We start from the raw sequence: 21826 nt of genomic DNA, 5'->3' as shown, positions 1-21826 counted from the left end.
GGATAAGGGTATTTTTGGATTATATTACTCAATTTTTATAACTGAGTTCTCAAAATATGTGGTTCTCACAAAAAGAAAAAAAAAAAAAAAATTTGTTTGGCTTGATTTTTAACCCTTATTTCCATTACTCCACACTCAAAATTTGAGTTAGAGTGATGGAAATAGGAAACAATAAAGGGGTGTTTTCAAAAACTGAGATAGAAAACTCAGTTTTCTCTGTTTGGTTATTGAGAAATCACTATAATAAGTTAAAAAGACTTTTTGTTTCCTTCTTTACTGATTACCATAAATTGTTGGGAGCCAAACAGATCTAGTTGCCCATGAATCTATAAGTAAAGGAAAGCAATGATTTCCAATAATTCTTTTCCCATTGTTTGGATTCAATTTCCTTGTAAATTCATTATTTTTTACTCTTCCTTTCAAAATATTTCAACACTCAATCCAAATTGATGTGTCAAGTTGAGGGACTTGAATTCTTGAATCCATCTGATTCAAATCTCTCTCAATCTCCGGAGAAAAATATGAATGGATCGCCTGATATTCCTTGCACAGCCGCCAGGGCCTCAACTCGCAGAAAACCCACAAAACAAGTAACCAAAAGCACACAACCAGTGACGCGAACTCATCGTGGTACGAGAGGAAGTGCCGGCAGTGCCGGTGCTGGGGTTATAAGTACATTCACAACTGAAGGGGAGTCAGATTCTGAATCAGAATCTGCCACTGAAGGGGAATCTGCATCAGATGAAAACTCATTTGAGTGTGAAAAAGACTATAGTGATGATGATGCAAAAACAGAAGAAGAAAAGGATTTAGAGGCTCTAGTTCTTCCTATTGGTTTTGAGAAGTTGGAGAACAACCATTCTGATTCTGAAGGCATTGTTGCTGAACAATCGGACATACAGGTTTCTATTGAGAATCAGGCATCTACTATGAAATTTATAATACTGAAGCATTGGTTGATGTGTATGTGACTGAAGCAGAAGAAGTTGCCATGAAAACCAATGACCAATCATCGGTTGAAACTCCAATATCTATGAAGAATATAAGTCCAAATCTCCCAATTTCTGACTGTGAAGTCACATTATCAACTGTGGCAACAAATTCAATATCTGAGAACAAGACTTCTTGTCATGCTGAGGATCCAATGGCCAAGGCAGAAGAGATGCATGAAACTTTGGTTGATGTTTGTGTAAAGCCAGCACATGAATCAAACATGAGTACTGATCTAATTTTCGACTGCAAAGTCACCTATGATATTCCATTTCAACCATTTGCAACTGACCAGCTTTCGGGACAGTTTCCTCGCTCAACTCAGTTGACACCAAGGAAATCTTCAGCTATAAAAGAATCAACAATTCAGAAGGTCACTGATGTTTCAGATGATGATGAGGAAAAAATTGACACTGGTAATGTCGAAGTGGAGCTTGATAAGGAAAAGGCAAAGCCAGATGAATTGGCAGGAAAGAGTTTAAGGCAGCCCGCAAAGATGTTGAAGGAAATGCATATTAAAAGCAATAAAAAGCACAATACAGATAAAAGTGCCACTAAGGTGAGTCTATTCGCTCTCAGATCTTTGTGTCTCCTTTCACTGGTAATTGTTAGAGCTTATCATTGTGTTATACTGTACCAACTTTGTTTTTTGTCAAATGGGGAAGAAAAGAATTACCTTGCAGGCATTGCCAGAGAACTGTAATAGGGCTGTGGATGAGGGTTTGAAGGAAAATTGAAATAACCTAATTGCAGGAAGGGATATATGAGTGTATGAAACTACGCCTTAAGTATTGTTTCTATTTTGGGAATTTTGGTTAAGAGGGCCAATGATAGAGGAGGAGGTTTTAAACCTGGGTTTGCGTGCTTATTATGTGTTTCTTTTCTTGTGCAAATGAGAATCAGAAGTTTGATTGGATTTTGTTTTTGGTCACTTGGTACACAAGGGGTTTAAACCTAGGTTGCCTGCTTAATATGTGCTTCTTTTCTTGTTCAAATGAGAATCAGAAGTTTGATAGAATTTTGTTTTTGGTACACAAGTTTTGTAATAATGTTGACTCACCCAATATTTTGTTGGTGTTGGGTTATGAATGAAAGCTATCAAGCCTTCTTTTCTTTTAGCTATTTTGCCTAGCTACAAATTAATTATCTTTAGCAAACCCCACAAATGACCCCAAACCCCCAGGCATCTGTAGATGGATGATTTTCATGTTTTGGACTCAGATTGTTTAATTGTTTTCCTTCTTTAACGAAGTTCTTATGTTTATTGGGTGAAAAAAAAAATTGTAGTAGTATCTTGGTGCGGGCAATGTGTTCTCACCTCTCAACGTCATTGGGCTCAGCCACTCAAGTTGTGCGAGAAAATCATGGTGCACCTTATTCAAAACAAGAGCCAGCAGAATCTCAGAACTACTTGCAAAGCTCATGCAAGGATAAATTTGCACCATAAATTTGATTCGGGTCTACATGTAAGGATTTTTATTCACTACTTTAGAACAATAAAAGAAAAGGAGAAAATCATCCATGAGATCTCACTCAAACTTGTTTTTGATCTCTTCCTGTCATAATATGGTAATATTATTGTTGGCCACAAAATACCATGAAGCATGTGATCCTATGGTATTATTGGCCACAAAATACTATGGAGCATGTGTTTTTATTTTTACTAGTCGCAAACTCATGCGATGCATGGGAATAAACATTAAAAATTAGAAATATGAGCCCTAAAAATGTAATAAAAATGATAAATATTCAAAATTTCTTCTATTCTGTCCATTTTGTCATCTTCGGCCCACTTTGGTTTTATTCGGCCTACTTTGGTCCTATTAGGTCCATTCGGTCCATATTAGTCATATTCTGTTCATTCTATCCACTTTGGTTCACTTCAATTTTATTCGGGCCATTCAATCCACTTTGGTTCTATTTAGAACATTGGTTTATTTGGGCCATTCTGTCTACTTTGGTCCTATTCGGTAGACATTCGTCCTATTCGGTCCATTTTGGTTTTACTCGGTCCGATTTGTTTCTATTCGATCCATTACGTCCACATTGGTCCTAATCTATCCATTTATTTTTATTTGGTCCAATCCAGTCCACATCAGTCCATATTGGTACACTCTATCCTATTTGGACTACTTCGGTCCTTTTTTGTGCACATACATATAGGGAAAATACATGTTTGGGTTGAAAGCCCTATTCCAAATCTAAATTTATTAATAAAAATATAGATCTCAAACTCGTAAAATCTAAAATTCTTAAGCATAATATTTATTATTGCTACATTTTTGTTAATCCACATTAATGTAGCATTTCGGTCCACTTTGGTCTGGCTTAATTTAAGTGAAAGTCTTACTAAACATGAAGGTTATGAATATACAAACCTAATATTTAGGGTAGTTACTCATTTGTTTTAAAGTCGTTACTTTTAAATGAATTGTATGAGGTTGATTATACCTTCAAGCAAAAATATTTATTCAAATTCTTCATTCTCTTAAAAAAATTATTATGATAATAAAAACTCATAACAAACTTATACTGAATATGTATAATTTATTCTCTAGATTTTATTATACATAATTTGTTCTCCCTAAAAATTAAATAATTTCAAAAAGTAATTTTCATCACTCTATTTTTACAAATATATAATTTTATCAATTTTTTAATGTTTTTTATTGATATTTTTATCTTTGAAATGATTCATATTCTTATAACTATTGTTATTACGCATTATATTTTCCTAGTTTCTTTTGGTACAATTAAATTTTCAAGTATCAAAGTTATTATTCAAATTCTTGTTCTCTTAAGGAGATTATTATGATAATCAAAACTTATCATATAATTACAATTAATATTACTCAAATAAATGATAATACTCTCAATCCAAATTTGTCTCTTTCCCATTCTTAAGTTGGTACACCAAATTAGACCGAAATGATCTGAAATAAACCAAATAGACCGAAGTAGACCAAATTGGACTGAATAGACCTAAGTGGATCAAACTGGACCGAATATACCAAAGTGAACTGAATGGACCAAATTGACCGAATGGACCAAAATGGACCGAATTGGACGAAATGGACCAAAGTAGACCAAAAATGACTGAATTGACCGAAGTAGACCGAAATAAACTGAATTGGATTGAATTGACCCAAGTAGACTTAATGGACCTAATAGAACTGAAGTGGACTGGAGTAGACTGAATAGATGAAGTGAACCAAAATGGATCGAATGTTGATCTATAATTAGCATAGCCAAAATTGTGTTTTGATATAAACTCAAATTCTTACTTCCAAAATAATTTGGTATTAACCCAAAATTGTGTTTTGATATAAACTCAAATTCTTACTTCCAAAATAATCTGGTATTAACTCAAACAAAAATCAAATCGAAACTAAGAGAGAGAGAGCGAGAGAGAGAGAAAGAGAGAGAGAGAGAATACTTGTAATTAGGAACTAAAAAAATACAACACCAAACATATGAAGCCAAAATAGAGTTTTAAAAATCACAATGATTCATCAATATAGAGTAAAGTTGCAAGAAAAAAAAATCAAGAGAGAGAGAATAACCACTTTTTCAAGAGAGAATGTGAGAGAGAATAATAGGAAATTTATATAAAATAATATGTGAAGGAAAAAAAGTGAAAATAAAAAATATAGTAATAAACATCAAATTACCTAAGTCATGTTATATTATATAATAAAATAATATTATATTCTTATATACTATCTTTATAATGCAATAGGACAACATCTAAGAAATCAAAGAGAATAAAAAATAACAATTTAAAAACACAACTTAATCACATCAACCCAAAGTAAAGTTTCAAATAATACAAAAATTCATTAACCTAAGTAAAGATGCAAGAAAAAAACAAATTTCACCAAAAAATGAAAAACAAAATTTTGAGAGAGAGAAAGAAAGAGAAATAACCTTTGTATATGAAAAACTATGTATAGAATGGGAGAGAGAATTGTAAATTTATAGTAAGCGGAGGAAAAATATGAAAAGCCAAAATTAAAGGAAGATAAATAGATAGGGGAAAAGTGATATTAAGGTAGATAGTAGTTGTCATGTCCAAAACCCGATACCCGGATTTGTGATCATGACCGACATGTTAATATTAAGTCTAAACCTGGTATTAACAAGAACCAACTAAACTTTTTACAAAAGCTTTTACAAAATCTTCCCTCTTTCTTTTCATTCTTGTTTCTTTACTTTTTGAGATAACTTTTTACTTGATATTCAGAGCATCTACATTGTACTCCAACTGATAACATAATCCACTAGTTATTCAAATTCTGAATTTCACATACTACATCTCCTAATATTTTAAGGTACGCAACTTTCATTAGATCTTAAAATACACAGTACCACAAAACTAAACATCAGATTTCTAATTTAGGATCTATACTTTTAAAACTAAAACTAGCTCCTTCCAAAACTCAACTAAGGCTCTCTCTTCTCCAAACTAAAACCTGTTGATTGAAAAAGTGGAAGGGGTGAGCTACACAACTCAGTAAAGGTAAGATATATGAGAATTTAATAAGGATGCATGGAAATTAAATTATTTCATTCTATGAATTTTCAAATAGGAGAACATCTTTTCATGCATAGTTTTTCATACTATTCATAATAATAACTTATATGCTTTTCATAAGTAAATAATTGTTCTCCTTTTTCTTATAAGAATAATATTACCAAAACCTTTCAGATTGGATTTCTTTCATTTCTTACAAAGTCACCAAATATAATATTGATTGTTTAGAATCATATACATACATACATACATACATATATATATATATATATATATATATTCTTGTTAGAAAATAATCATTTTGACTTAAATCAGATAATTGGTAACTTTGTCTTAAACTAGAAACACCTTGATGAATGAGAAAACTTTTCCTTGTAAACTTCTTCTCATAAAATATTATAATTTTCATAGTCATAAAACTTAACGTTTCATAAAAACAGATATCTGATAACTTTTTAACGAAAACTTGTACTTTCATTAAAAGCTTTATCTTTATAGAACACTAAAACCTTTTCATCAAATTCTTTATCTTTAAAGCACAACAGAATTTCATGAGAGTTTTAAACTTTTCAAAATGCATTTAATCAAAATCATTCTCTCATGATTAATAACATAATATAGTTGTTCATAACATATTGGTTAGTCCATATTTAATAAGTCTGTACAGAGAAGGCCTCATCACATTTGGGTGCCCTCGTGTGCATGATATAGTCTTCTTTGTGAGGCCTGATAGCACATCCCCTCAAGGTTTTGTTCCTCCCCGCCGTTCGTACACATTGGGGAGAAGGTCTTGTTCAGATTAGAGTTACGGGCAGCCCCATTTCCTCTACTTTAAATGACCAAACTAATAACATTTTTCATGGAAAACCAGTAATTTAACCTCTACTAGCCGAGTTCAGATTACCAGAGGACATAACCCGAAAACATTTCATATTTATACATCATACTGAAATTCATAGTTTTCATAACATTTCACAATAATAGCATTTCCATTATTTTCTTTAAACATCATGTTCATGGAAATTAATAATAGCAGCAATATGGTTAAATCATATACATAAGGTTTCGAAAGCTCACAAACATATTTTTGTCTGAAAACATGATTATATGTCATATCTCTAATCAAAAACTTTCTAATGCATAATATATTTTAAAATAACCTCATAACTTATCAAATGCTCATATAACTTATCCCTTACCTATAAGCAGAGGAACCGAAAGCCTACAGTCGAAGGAGCTTAGACTTGGAAACTAATAACACCTAAACCAAATATCAAAACTTATTACTATCAATTATTCCTTATCATAAACTTACACATTTATCTTAAAGCCCATCTCTTATAATCAAGGAAATCCTAATCCCACCTCAACGAGGTTCCCACAAACATATTATGCACATATCAACAAATGATGTACCAAACTAAAGAAAGCCGTCATTCTCATATTTATATCATATCTCTAGAGGTATCAAATTTATTTCAAAATGTGCTTGAGATTAAGGCAATAATGCATGCATAAACATAAACTCCTTTAAGCATGGTCATATAGCCATATACACTCATATGACAACATGAAAAAGCAATAGAATGGTTTAAAACCCCTCCTTTGAGTACTAAACCTTGAACCAAGGTATATAAAATTTAGCTATGATCAAGACATACCAAATGATAAGCATAATAAATTATAACTCAAATCATTCACCATAACTTTAGAATTAAATTCTCAAAGTTAGGCATGTCCCTTACTGTTCACTATTTTATTCCAGCAGCATATACTTCATTTATAAAATACAAATGGGTTATCAATTCACATCCAAACTTCATGCAATTTAACAAAGCAACTCCTCTGGATGTCTAGTAAATACCATATCAATTTTGGAGCAAAGCATAAAACCATAATTTACTAAAAATCATACAATACAGCATACTCAAATCTGTCCTGACAGAATTTCATGCAACTTAGAAATTGAACCATTATTTTTATATTAATCCAAATTCTGTGAGACTACTTTCATTACAACCATATGTGTCTTAGATTTCATTGAAAATATCCCTAGCATCCAAATTCACTGTATACCATTTAATACATAATTTATCATGTATAAACATAGAATCTGTCACAGAGGCAGCTTTGAAACATTTTCTTGTAAAATTATAAAATGATTGCAAATAGTCTTATTATCATATGAGGATTTTTATACACTCATTAGACATGTTAGAAAACACTTATATTTAGTCATTTAAGAATTTATAGCAAAATTAAATACAACAAAAATCTCAGCAGTAACCTTAAAAGTACTCATCCTGACTTTTTCTTACTTCCTAAATCATATACAATCATTAATTAGTAAAAACCCTAATCTACCTTCAACAAATCACCAACACAGTTTCAAGGCTTCTTAAAACAACATATATATATAGACTTACAAATTCATGATTTCCTAATTTTACAAACCACAAATACCATTACTAAAATTCCTTGAAGAAATCATGGATTCTAAGGTGAGAGTAGCTAGAACCCGTATCAAGTTTATGGTTCTTGAGGGGAAATAGATATAGAATTACTCTTGCATGAAAGGATTTCCCTTTCCTAGTGGCTGGATTCAAAAGAATGAGAGGTAAAGAGCTTGAGAGAGTTTTTCTTTCATTTGGTGTTGGACTTGTGGGTATGAGAGGGAGAGAGTTCTTGATTGTTCTAGTTGCTTTAAGAGAGTAGAAAGAAGAAATGAGATGGGGCCTTATCTTCCTTTTGAGGTGTTGACCCGTGGGTTTGAGAGAAAAGATTCAAGAGAGCTTCTAGCTCTTTCCTTAAGAGAAAAGAGAGTAAAGTGAGTGAGAAACTCTGATTTGTGTGTGGACCCGTGGAAAATGAGAGCAAGAGAGTTTCTTGAATGTTCTAGTTGTCTTGAGAAAAGTCAAAGAAGTGAGGTGGAACTTGGTTATTGCATAGCCGGCCAAGTCTTGGTTTTTGGATTTGTCAACATGCATGGTACTTTGGCATTACTTGTGTTGAATTCCCATTGGTTGCATGTGGGTGGAATTACAACTATAACATCCCATGCATCATACTTAATTAAAACACCACTTACTATGCATCTAATAACTTAAACCACTTAATATAATTTTGTTCATACTTAGTATATATTTATAATACAATAGCTATCAATTATTTATAATCTTTACAATTCTTATTCGAAGGCATTATAAAATAATATGTTTATTAAATACTCTTCTATTAATTATAGAAAAGAAGTGACTTTAAAATATTAATTAACTACTCAAACACATAGTTTAATTATAAAGTTAGGTCGAGGTGTTACAGTAGTGGAGAGATAAGCAGGTAAAAGGAAGGGGAAATGTTGGAGAAACTATAATAATAAATTGGGGAATTAATAAGAAAAAAAAAATTAGAGTTAAAAATAAGAGAGATAATGTTGGAAATTGGTAGACGATATGGCCACTGATATAACTTGACATAAGCATAGCAACAATAAACGCTACGATTTAACTTTTAAATATATATAGATTGGTTGAAACACAGCCTAGTTTGGGATGCTAGGTGCTAGCTTCAAATCATGAGTCAAATCATAGCACTAATAAGTGAATATTACATACTTTACCCATAGAACGATGGATTGGGGTCTATTGCAAAATGCAACATTAAAAGTAAGAAATTGAGAAGGTAAAATTATAGAAATTAGAAGTTTTGATATTTATATTATATCTGTTTAGGAGCAACTTATTTAGTTTTTGCTAAAAAAGTTTTTATTAAAAATGAGTTAAAGTATATTTGTACTTTGAAAAAGTGAATAAATGTAAGGCTTCAAAAAGTTATACATAAAAACTAAAAGTTAAAAGCTAAGCTTATAAACTCATGCCAAATGGACACTAAATATAAGTTTTTAAACTTTCAATCTTAGCCATTGTTGAGGGCCACAATTTGACTCCTCACAACCACTCTAAAAACAAGCGCGTGAGGCGTGGTATTAAATATCATAAAAAATTTCAATGTGTCTTCCTCATTACCAATTGGTTTTAAGGTAGAGTGACACAATTCACGGTCTGACAAATAGTTTCAAAACTAAGGTCATGAGTTTAAGCCACGAGAGCCTCATTATGAGGGAAGATTGTTGGGGCTATGTCTATTACGTCATTACACCATACAATAACACTTTTGATAACTAAAATAGAAAGTTAAAAAACTTATTTTTAATCTCAACCTTTAGTTCAAACCTTTTAACTTTTTTTTTTTTTTATCATTTTATCTATTCAACTTTTTCCTCTCATAATTATCTGCTGCAATAATCGTAACTATATATTACTAGGTTCTTTTTTCTTTTTGTTTTTTTTCCTATAATGAATAATTGTAAATAACTATATATTACTAGGTTCTTGTTTTTGTTTTTTTTTTTTCTATATATGTAATAATTGAAACAAAGCATATTTTTTATTATTATGGGAATTGAAACAAAAAGGCTATTGATTATACATTGATAAAATCTATGCAATAATTGAGTGAGTCAATGATTTTTTTATTTTATTTATTTATTTATTTATTTTGCTGAATAAGAGTCTATGATTGATACACATACTTTCGAATTCAACATAAATTTAAGATATTTCCTTGAATTCTTAATAAAAATATTTATTCTACTTGTGTACCGAATTAAATTCTTAGAGAAAAATCAATTTTTCAATAACATGTAGATCTACCCCTCTTCCCAGATTTATCTTTTATCTTTTATCTTTTTTATCTTTTTTCTTTTCTTTTTGAATTTCTATGCTTAGTGTAAGAAACAAATACATCTAACCATAATAAAATATTTCTTCTTACTATGGTAGACCCACGCCACAATGATCATTCTTTCTATCTGCAAGGCATCCCATTCTGCATCAAAGACTCCATACCATAGCATATCCATGAAAGAGTGGAACTGAACATTAGATTGAGCAGGGAAGATCTTCAACATGGCCCAAGCTTCACGCACACGTTCACACTCCCAAAACAGATGGCCAGACGTCTCCAATCCAGATTGACACATCTCACAGGTACCTTCAGCAAGCACTTTCCTCCTTACTAAATTTTCTTTGGTGGGAAGAATGTCTTTGCATGCCCTCCAAGCAAAGTGATGAACCTTGTGAGGAGTGTTAATCTTCCATAATAGCTTCCAAAACCTCCTCTGTTTACTGTCGTCTGAAGCAGCACCAACACAACTTTCAGAGGCCAAGTCCATTGCAATTTTGTAAGCACTTCGCACAGTGAACCTACCATTATTCGTTTGGGCCCTACCTGCTTATCCTCGGATAGCTTAGAGCTCTGGGCAATGCTGCATATTGATTGGAAGTGATTTTAAAAAGGATGAAAGAGGACCAGACAACCGGACCCACAGAAGAAAATAAGAGAAAAAGGTCAAAAAACATGTAAGGTCATGGAGTCTTTTCCGGTTTACTATAAAATGCAATCTCACCGAAACGAGGAAAAAATGGAAACATGTGAGGTCATGGAGGGGTTTACTAAAATGCAATCTCACCAAAACGAGGAAAATATGGTAGAGAAAACGTGAGAGATAAAATGTCTATTTTTGCCTATTTTTTCTTATTTATTTTTTAAGATAGTTTTAGGTATAATAGCTCTTTATTATCATATTAAGATAACAATCAATTTTTTGGTTCATTAGTCATTCTTTTTGTTTTATTATTATTATTTTTTTGTGTTTATCTTTTTTATTTGTTTAAACTACGTATTCGGTCTCTATCATTTATACCATATATTAATTTAGTTTCTAACATTTCAATTGTGTTAATTTAGCCTATAATTTTTTAATGTCATGTCAATTTAGTTCATGTCATTAAAAAAAAAAAGTAAGCGATAAAAAAAATTCATTAAATTAAAAGAGGACTAGTAAACAGGACCCAGAGAAGAAAATAAGAGAAAACCAAGAAAAAAATGGTAGAGAAAACGTGAGGGATAAAATGTCTATTTTTGTCTTTTTCCTCCTCTATCTTCTTTTCCGTTCTCATTAGTCCTTCCTTTTGTTTTATTATTATTTTTTTTTTGTCATCTTTTTTATTTGGTTAAACTACGTATTTGGCTTCTATCATTTATACCATAATTTAATTTAATTTCTAACCTTTCAATTATGTTAATTTGGTTTCTAACCTTTCAGTGTTATAGCAATTTAATTCATGTCATTATCTCTTGGATGGAAATTACTAATGTAGCAAATGGTTAAAAATAAAAAAATAGTTTCCGTTGATGTAGCAATAAACTAATTTTTTATTTTGACCATTTGTCACGTTAGCAATTTTTATTCAAGAAATAACAGTATGAATTAAATTGACATCTACTAAAAAGTTAGAAACCAAATTGACACAATTAAAAGGTTAGGAATTAAATTGAAATATGGTGTAAAAGATAGAGACCAAATATGTAGTTTACCATTTTTATTTATTATTTATTTTCCATCCGTTTTGTTTTGGTTTGGGTTTTTTTTTTTTTTTTTTTTTTTTTTTTTTTTTTTTTTTTTTTTAATGAAGTGGCCATCTAAATATAATTTTTTTAATAAAAATAATGTGTTACTTTTTTTTTAAATTTAATAGAGGTGTGAAAGTAAATTTATACCATCTATATTTTCTATCATTTAATTTTCATTTTCAATCAAACAAAAAAGTTTTCCATCTCTCAATTTTTTCATCCCCGACCAAACACCTAAAAAGAAAATTAAAATTTTTTATATCCTCTTACTTTTCCATCAACTCCCCATTTTTTATTTTCCTACTTTTCTATCTCATGTTTGGTTGGATGGAAAAAATATGATGTGAGATGAATTGTGAAAGAGTTTCCAGCAGTTTACTCTCTCTCTCTCTCTCTCTCTCTCTCTCTATATATATATATATATATATATATAACAGGGAGTGTATGGACGCCTTCTGTAATATGTTACCACTTACCGCCGCTCGAACGCCTTCTGTGGTGTTTGCTACTACTGACCGCCGCTTTTCCCTATTATTGGTGTTTACGAACCCTATCTCTCATACCCTCAACGCCTAACGCCCACCTGGCTAACGGCTCACACGGGACTTTACTGTTTGACGCGGGTTCACACTCAACCTCGGTACTTTAGACTTACTGGGCAGCAAACTGACACAAAACTGGAGCTTACTCCTAGACTTACAGGATAACATTTCTTCACAGAACCTGGCATGGTACACATCTGTAACAAATTGTGGGGAAAGAAACAAAGACAAGAAGGAAAAGATAACTGGGAAGCAAAGGATTAGCTCAAACAGGAAATCACAAGATAATAAACAGTTTGAATGAACGGGAGGCTCAGCCTACCACCAAAAGAAAGAACAGTAAAAACTGGCTAAGATGAAGTAGCAGATGAAAAATGCAACATATGGGAGTGGAAGTGCTATCAAAAAATAGATGTAAAACAAAATAATGTTTGTTAGAGATAACATACTTCAAAGTAATGAATAACCACAAAATAATGGATAACTATGGCTGGGATACTGCCAACTTGATTTAAATCAAAATAATTACAGTAACTTACAAACACTTACGATCGAGCTCAAATGGCTCTGATACCAAATGGGGGTAAGCTACAACAAAGAGGTGCCGTTCAGAGGGCACTGGGGGCGGAAGCATAAATAGGTTACAAATGTAGTTCTGGTACAAGTGTAAACTAAGGGAGAGGAGAAGAGAGCCATTTTGGTTTACAAAGTATTTCTGATTACAATGTGAAACTAGCTCTGAGGTAGTAAAACTAAGCCTGTAGTGTGGTCTTAGTACTGAGCCTGCTGAAGACTGAGGCCAAGGATGCCTTTTATAGCTGGAGGGAGCCTTGGATCAATTCAGGAGACTGCTGAACTCACGGGAGGTGAAATGCTTTTACCTTCAGGTGAATATCTTTTCAGCCGAAAGCAATAGTAACCTCAATGAGTGATGATGGGGTACTGTAGAGTGAACAGTAACTGGTCACTGTTTATGAACAGTGTTTTGTCCCCTTGCTTTTCTGAAACAGTAACTCTGCATAGTGTTCTGGACTGTGCAGTGAATAGTGCTCTGTCGGCAACTCTGCTGGTGCGGGTACTGTTCTAAATAGTAACCGGATTCACAAAGGTGGTTCTTGAGCTTTCCTGGGCTTCTGGAGCTGTTCTGGAGCATCCGGGAGCCTTTCTGAAGTGCTTAATCAGTATCATGGCCAGACGGGTAACCATCATAGGGATCCCATGGAGAGTCATAGTCGTAATTGTGCTCATGATACCTGGCAAATTTGTCACAAACACCACAGTACAGGATAGGTTCATAATCTGCTTGTCGCAGAACTAACTGCCCGGGCGTGATGTAGTCAATCCTTTCGGTGTGGTGAGCTTCAGAATACGGCCTGGTGGTAAACACTGTAATTCTTCCAGTATTTCCAACAAAGTGGTAATTCTGCCAAAGCTTACTGGTGACATCTAAAATCTCATTGTTGAAGTAACCTCTCCAGCAACTTGCAAGAGCTTCAGGGTCTTCATTATGGAGATAAGAGTCTCCTTCATACCAAGGACCATTATGTGTGTACCCGTTGATGAGTACAAGATGGTGCGCAGGTTGGACGATCATCCAATTGTTTCTGTCCCATTGTGGGAGAGTACTCCAGCATCTGATGGAGACGAATGGACCTTTGATCTTGGAGACAACCTGTCGGACGATCTGTGGGAACTGGTTGATCTGTTCATGGCTTGTTAGCTTGATGAACCAGACGAACCCATATTCAAACATTTGTGAAAGCCAGCTTGGATCTTCTTCAACTGACCAATCTTCATAATTGATAATTAGGCCGGGGAAGGGATGTTGCTTTTCATAGACCCTGTGGTTGCTTCCAAAGTACTTTTCCCAGGTTGATAGGATGAAGGCAGTATCAGCATCTTCTGATTCTTCACCATAAACTGGAAAATGAGTGATGACCATGATTTTGAAATGCTTGAACTATTGGTCACATGATTCAGACATAGCCTTGCTTCTAAATATACGTTCTTGTATATCAGAAGGCAAGTTGGCAACAGCACTTCTTAGCTGGTTTTGAGTCTTAAGACTTAACCTAGCATAATCGGTGCCCATAATAGTCGTTTTATCCATTGAATGGATATCCTCTTTGCCAAAGAGTTGACTAATAGAAATTCTTCCAATCTCAATTTCTGCCTCAAGGTTAACTAGGTGCACTTCTAGCGCTTTGAGGGTTCTCTGGAAAAGGCGATTGTTGTTTTGGGTAAAGGCTCTTTGAAGGTTATCGAGGATAATTTTGATGGAGGGAGGAAGTCCTGTATATACTCCATTTGCAAATTGAAAATTCCTGGATAAAACTTCATGCAAAGTGATAGTCCTATTACCACCTAAAAATGTTATTTGGAGCGGAACATGCTCTAGAAGGGATGTTACTTCCCTGGGTTCTGATCCAGGAGAAGCGCCTTCCTGTTTTTGAAAAGGAGAACCCTGAACAGGGGCTTTTCCTTTGTTCCTGCTCGAAGAAGCCATTTTCCACTTACTAGTGGGGCTAGAATAAAAAGAAACTTGCTTTTCTTCCTGCCATGTATTAACAAAATGGTTATTTTTTGAAACATATTTGTTAAAATCATGAGATGTCATGGAGCAAATTCTTTTATATGTAATGTGATGAGATGACAATTTATAAGGTTTATGGAGACTCAATGAATTATCAAATATGGTGGATGGTGCAATTTGATCAAGGTTCTTTGCTTGATTTGGACCAAATGAAGAAGTTTTGTCATTGATGAGGTTAAGATTTTTAGAAACAGAAACTTTTTGGAGACTTTCAATCTCTTTAGGTTCTGGATTCCTAAGAAACTTAAACTTAACTGGTTTATCAAAAGGATGGGTAGTGATTCCTTCACTATCCGTGGTGAAAGGATATAACAGACACATGAATGGGTTTCCTAGGATGACCCTATCTGTTATATTCTTGACAAGAACAAAGGTGGTTTTGAAACACGCATTGTCTTGGCAAACCTGTGCTTCTGGGATTTTGAATTCAATCTGCATTTTCCCAGCGCTTGCGGAAGTTAACCGTTCTCTGGTTTTCCAGAAGTATTTAGAGGGGATAATTCCTTCTTTAATGCAGTTGAGATCAGTGCCTGAATCTATTAAGGCAACTACCTCGAATTGAAAATCCTTACTTACGACAATCCTGACTTTGGAATGCCATTTCTGGAAGTTAATTCTACTGATGGTTTACAAGAACGATCCAGTGGGTGGTTCAGGCTCCATATCTGCAGTAGGATTAACAGTTTCATCTATTTCATCATCAGAAGGGTTCTGTAATGAGATTCTGTCCTCATTGCCTTGATGAGAGGTAAACTCTAGGTTTTTGACTCTTAAATCCATGAGACCATGATCAACCCTAAGGATGGTTAACTCCTGCTTAAGGTTTCTCATTTCTGCTTTATGATCCTTGGTCTCTTTCTGGAGATCTTGGATGGTGATCTCTTTCTTGGATTTGGTAAACCTATTGTAGATTTTCTCCAAGTCAACTTTGGGTTCTTGAAACCTAGGTTTGGATGTACTGGCTTCCTTGACTAGGGTTCTGTGGAACTCACTAAATCTTCGAAATTTCTCTTCAGGGTCCTTAATCTGTTCTATGAGATCTAGGAGCATTTCTTCTTGCTTAGAAATAACTTTGATAGTGTTGTTCCTGCAACAGCTATCTTGACAAGGTATGGCTTCATCTGGACTACTAGAGGTGCTATCTGAAACTCTAGGAGAGGATGAATTTTGCTAAATCTGACAGATTTCTTGGTCAATAGAACTATTGGGAGACTCACCTTCTGGATGGTCTAGTTCTAGGACTTTAGAGATATCTTCAGATACTAAGGAATGGGTGGGGGAGATGCCTGGACATTCTTTCTTGAAATGTCCTTTCTTTCCACACTTAAAGTATTTTCCTTTTGCTTTAGGTTTGAGGCATTCTATGGTGTTGGGATTTCCTTTCTTATAGAAGCCATTGTTTATCAACTTCTGTCTTCTATATTCCTTGGAAACTAACTTCTTCCTATGGAAATCCTTGAAGGCTGGGTTTCCTCTAAACTTTGATATCCATTTCTTAGGAGGATGTGGAGGTGTATCACTAAGCTGGTCGTCTAGTGGTTCTTTCTCCCTTTCACTATCTGAGGAGGGTTCATTAGAACTGCTAGAGGATATATGGGCTTCTAAGACATTTACTTTTGGTGAAGGAGAGACTGGCTTCTCTACTGCCTGTGTCAAATGTCTAGCCTTTGTTGGTGGAAGGGCTTCTACAGGAAGTTTGGTTTTGACATAGTTCTGTTTATGCCATTTGAAATGTTTCTCAAAGTATTCAAAGAAAGGATAATTTGCTTTTACCTCTTTTATGAATAACTTCCATTTCTCCAAAACTTCAATTTTCTGTTTCTTGGTATGGTTGGCTCTATAGGCTTCTCTTTTAACTCTGTTCTGTTCAGAATTAAATTCCTTTTCAAGAGCGTCCATATCAGGGATGAACTCTTTTGTCAACATTAGGAGCTGATGGTCATATTCAGTTTCTTGCTGAATAGGATTTCTAAAATCAGATCCTGATGGTGAGGGAGGCTTAAGACTGTCCTGACTGTTGCTGTCTTCTTCTTGATCAGCAACTGAGTCTTGTTTGGCTGTGTAACAAGGGGTACTAACCTGGGAGTGGTCTTTAACACCTTGAAATTGTGGACCTAAGTCTCTTCTAGACGTAGGAGCTCGTGTTCTAGACGAACTATACTGAGATGCAGGTCTATCTTTTAGGAGGATAGTTGGCTGCCTAAAGGGTTAGCGTAGATCTATGGATCTATACCTTGGTTCCTGGTATGTTTCCTAGTGCAGATCTAACGAGGATCTGGGCCTGGGTTCATCATACTCTAAAGGAGATCTAAACCTAGACTGGTCAAAGCTAAGTCTAACCGTTCCATCGGCTAGCTGCTGGACATAATCTAGATCTGGGTTCCTAACAGGATTCTAGATCTGTAGAGGATAATTTTCATTCTCTAAAGACCATTGTGCAGGGAATGTTATTTCAGACCATTTCAGGGTTCTTGGTACCTGAACGGTGGATCTAACATCTGGGGTTTGGATAAGAGTGGTTTCACCTGCCTTTCTCTTATCAACTGCCTGGATGGACATGTTTATCCTCATGCACTTATAATACACTCTGTATATAAGAGCAAGTTGCTTGGTTCCATGTAACACAAGGGTTCCATGGGTTTTGATGTTGAGGGTGAGGACCTTCAGGATGTGAGGGTCGTCAATTGCAACAGTGAGGTTTGGGAAACAGTCGAAGTGAATTGGACCATTACTCAAACTGGATTCTATGGTTCCTAGCAGACTGTCATTAAATCTGATAAGACGGGTGTCTCTAAGTGCCATAAGGATCAAGTTGTTCAAACCTTCTCTGATCAATGGTTTTACTCCAACTTGGACAAGTCCTATGTTTGTGCCTAAGCAACCTTCTTTTACTCTCCCTCCAAAAACAGGTAGAGCCTCTTACATCAAGAAACCCTTTGTTCAGCACATCTCTTATGTTGAGCCACACTTGGCCCATATAACAGATCCGCTAGCATTAGCAATGGAAGTATTGCCCCATGAATGGCATTTCCTTCCCAAAAGCCCAGAAAAGAACATTAAATTCTATAAAGGCATACTCATCCAAGAGAAGTCTGCCAGAATAGAAGACATCAGAGATAGGAATAATCCCTCAATAGTCCTATACCATAAATTCATAATTCAGAGTTTTGTAAGCTGCAAAGTTTGGGGACACCCCTCCACTCTCAGAACACTTACAGTACTCAAGGGCTCAGAACCCCTGTACAATTATTATGACTATATGGACGCATTTGAAAAGGTATTATTCTTCCAAAATGAGAGCTATGATCACTCATGGTTCATTCAGTTTGACAGGAATTTCAAAGGACAGATACCTTCGTGGTTCCTCAAGTGGTGGGAAATGTTTGGTTCAACTCCTCAGAACTTCCCAGAACCTCTACAGGATGCACTAAGATATTTCAGTTCCAGATTCCAGACAGATAAGCATTCTTCACAGTTTCCAGCCATCTTGCATATGACAATTCAATACAAGATCCACTGGATTAGCATGTGGAATTATGCAATCAACCAGAATCTACTCGATAGGGAATTCTTTACAAAATGGTGGGATAAATTCAGACCTACTGATGCTATCTCCAAATTATATAAAGACTTTCCTCTTCCAGTACAGAAACCCATAGCTCTTTGCACAAGATCACAGTCAAGCCTAGATTCCGTTCAGATCTCCGGAAAATCTAGTAAAGAACTCAAGGATCTTGCCCAACAGCTACTCCTCCAATCTGCACAACTAGAGTTAGCAGAAAAGAACTCTCCTGCCTCTTCAGAAGCCTCGTGCAACCGTGTCCCAATTGACCCATTCCAGGATTCACAAGATCCTTATGATGGTTATAATTTGGACAGTGATTAATGTAAGGCTCCCGGATGCTCCAGAACAGCTCCAGAAGCCCAGACAAGCTTTGGAACCACCTTTGCAAATCCGGTTACTATTTAGAACAGGACCCGCACCAGCAGAGTTGCCGACAGAGCACTATTCACTGCACAGTCCAAAACACTATGCAGAGTTACTGTTTCAGAAAAGCAAGGGGACAAAACACTGTTCATAAACAGTGACCAGTTACTGTTCACTCTACAGTACCCCATCATCACTCATTGAGGTTACTATTGCTTTCGGCTGAAAAGATATTCACCTGAAGGTAAAAGCATTTCACCTCCCATGAGTTTAGCAGTCTCCTGAATGGATCCAAGGCTCCCTCCAGCTATAAAAGGCATCCTTGGCCTCAGTCTTCAGCAGGCTCAGCACTAAGACCACACTACAGGCTTAGTTTTACTACCTCAGAGGATATCCTCTTTGCCAAAGAATTGACTAATAGAAATTCTTCCAATCTCAATTTCTGCCTCAAGGTTAACTAGGTGCACTTCCAGCGCTTTGAGGGTTCTCTGGAAAAGGCGATTGTTGTTTTGGGTAAAGGCTCTTTGAAGGTTATCGAGGATAATTTTGATGGAGGGAGGAAGTCCTGTATATACTCCATTTGCAAATTGAAAATTCCTGGATAAAACTTCATGCAAAGTGATAGTCCTATTACCACCTGAAAATGTTATTTGGAGCGGAACATGCTCTAGAAGGGATGTTACTTCCCTGGGTTCTGATCCAGGAGAAGCGCCTTCCTGTTTTTGAAAAGGAGAACCCTGAACAGGGGCTTTTCCTTTGTTCCTGCTCGAAGAAGCCATTTTCCACTTACTAGTAGGGCTAGAATAAAAAGAAACTTGCTTTTCTTCCTGCCATGTATTAACAAAATGGTTATTTTTTGAAACATATTTGTTAAAATCATGAGATGTCATGGAGCAAATTCTTTTATATGTAATGTGATGAGATGACAATTTATGAGGTTTATGGAGACTCAATGAATTATCAAATATGGTGGATGGTGCTATGAAGATCCAAGCTGGCTTTCACAAATGTTTGAATATGGGTTCGTCCGGTTCATCAAGCTAACAAGCCATGAACAGATCAACCAGTTCCCACAGATCGTCCGACAGGTTGTCTCCAAGATCAAAAGTCCATTCGTCTCCATCAGATGCTGGAGTACTCTCCCACAATGGGACAGAAACAATTGGATGATCGTCCAACCTGCGCACCATCTTGTACTCATCAACGGGTACACACATAATGGTCCTTGGTATGAAGGAGACTCTTATCTCCATAATGAAGACCCCGAAGCTCTTGCAAGTTGCTGGAGAGGTTACTTCAACAATGAGATTTTAGATGTCACCAGTGAGCTTTGGCAGAATTACCACTTTGTTGGAAATACTGGAAGAATTACAGTGTTTACCACCAGGCCGTATTCTGAAGCTCACCACACCGAAAGGATTGACTACATCACGCCCGGGCAGTTAGTTCTGCGACAAGCAGATTATGAACCTATCCTGTACTGTGGTGTTTGTGACAAATTTGCCAGGTGTCATCAGCACAATTATGACTATGACTCTCCATGGGATCCCTATGATGGTTACCCGTCTGGCCATGATACTGATTAAGCACTTCAGAAAGGCTCCCGGATGCTCCAGAACAGCTCCAGAAGCCCAGGAAAGCTCAAGAACCACCTTTGTGAATCCGGTTACTATTTAGAACAGTACCTGCACCAGCAGAGTTGCCGACAGAGCACTATTCACTGCACAGTCCAGAACACTATGCAGAGTTACTGTTTCAGAAAAGCAAGGGGACAAAACACTGTTCATAAACAGTGACCAGTTACTGTTCACTCTACAGTACCCCATCATCACTCATTGAGGTTACTATTGCTTTCGGCTGAAAAGATATTCACCTGAAGGTAAAAGCATTTCACCTCCCGTGAGTTCAGCAGTCTCCTGAATGGATCCAAGGCTCCCTCCAGCTATAAAAGGCATCCTTGGCCTCAATCTTCAGCAGGCTCAGTACTAAGACCACACTACAGGCTTAGTTTTACTACCTCAGAGCTAGTTTCACATTGTAATCAGAAATACTTTGTAAACCAAAATGGCTCTCTTCTCCTCTCCCTTAGTTTACACTTGTACCAGAACTACATTTGTAACCTATTTATGCTTCCGCCCCCAGTGCCCTCTGAACGGCACCTCTTTGTTGTAGCTTACCCCCATTTGGTATCAGAGCCATTTGAGCTCGATCGTAAGTGTTTGTAAGTTACTGTAATTATTTTGATTTAAATCAAGTTGGCAGTATCCCAGCCATAGTTATCCATTCTGGACTGTGCAGTGAATAGTGCTCTGTCGGCAACTCTGCTGGTGTGGATCCTGTTCTAAATAGTAACCGGATTTGCAAAGGTGGTTCCAAAGCTTGTCTGGGCTTTTGGAGCTGTTCTGGAGCATCCGGGAGCCTTACATTAATCACTGTCCAAATTATAACCATCATAAGGATCTTGTGAATCCTGGAATGGGTCAATTGGGACACAGTTGCACGAGGCTTCTGAAGAGGCAGAAGAGTTCTTTTCTGCTGACTCTAGCTGTGCAGATTGGTGGAGTAGCTGTTGGGCAAGATCCTTGAGTTCTTTACTAGATTTTCCGGAGATCTGAACGGAATCTAGGCTTGACTGTGATCTTGTGCAAAGAGCTATGGGTTTCTGTACTAGAAGAGGAAAGTCTTTATATAATTTGGAGATAGCATCAGTAGGTCTGAATTTATCCCACCATTTTGTAAAGAATTCCCTATCGAGTAGATTCTGG

The 21826-nt window shown here is 35.7% G+C and overlaps 1 protein-coding gene across 1 annotated transcript in view; it reads left to right on the top strand.

The window, feature by feature from the left end:
* The first annotated feature begins 889 nt into the window (after positions 1-889).
* The window catches only part of LOC126700100 (uncharacterized), a 51253-nt gene continuing 30316 nt past the window's right edge, over positions 890-21826 (top strand). Inside the window, exon 1 of the mRNA XM_050398096.1 lies at positions 890-1832. Coding sequence (XP_050254053.1) covers positions 992-1693 — 702 coding nt within the window. The 5' untranslated portion in view covers positions 890-991 and the 3' untranslated portion in view covers positions 1694-1832. The remainder of the gene's footprint in view (positions 1833-21826) is intronic.

This window comes from Quercus robur, chromosome 9 (assembly GCF_932294415.1).
Source record: "Quercus robur chromosome 9, dhQueRobu3.1, whole genome shotgun sequence".
Taxonomy (NCBI): domain Eukaryota; kingdom Viridiplantae; phylum Streptophyta; class Magnoliopsida; order Fagales; family Fagaceae; genus Quercus; species Quercus robur.
This window is presented reverse-complemented; position numbering and strand designations above follow the sequence as displayed.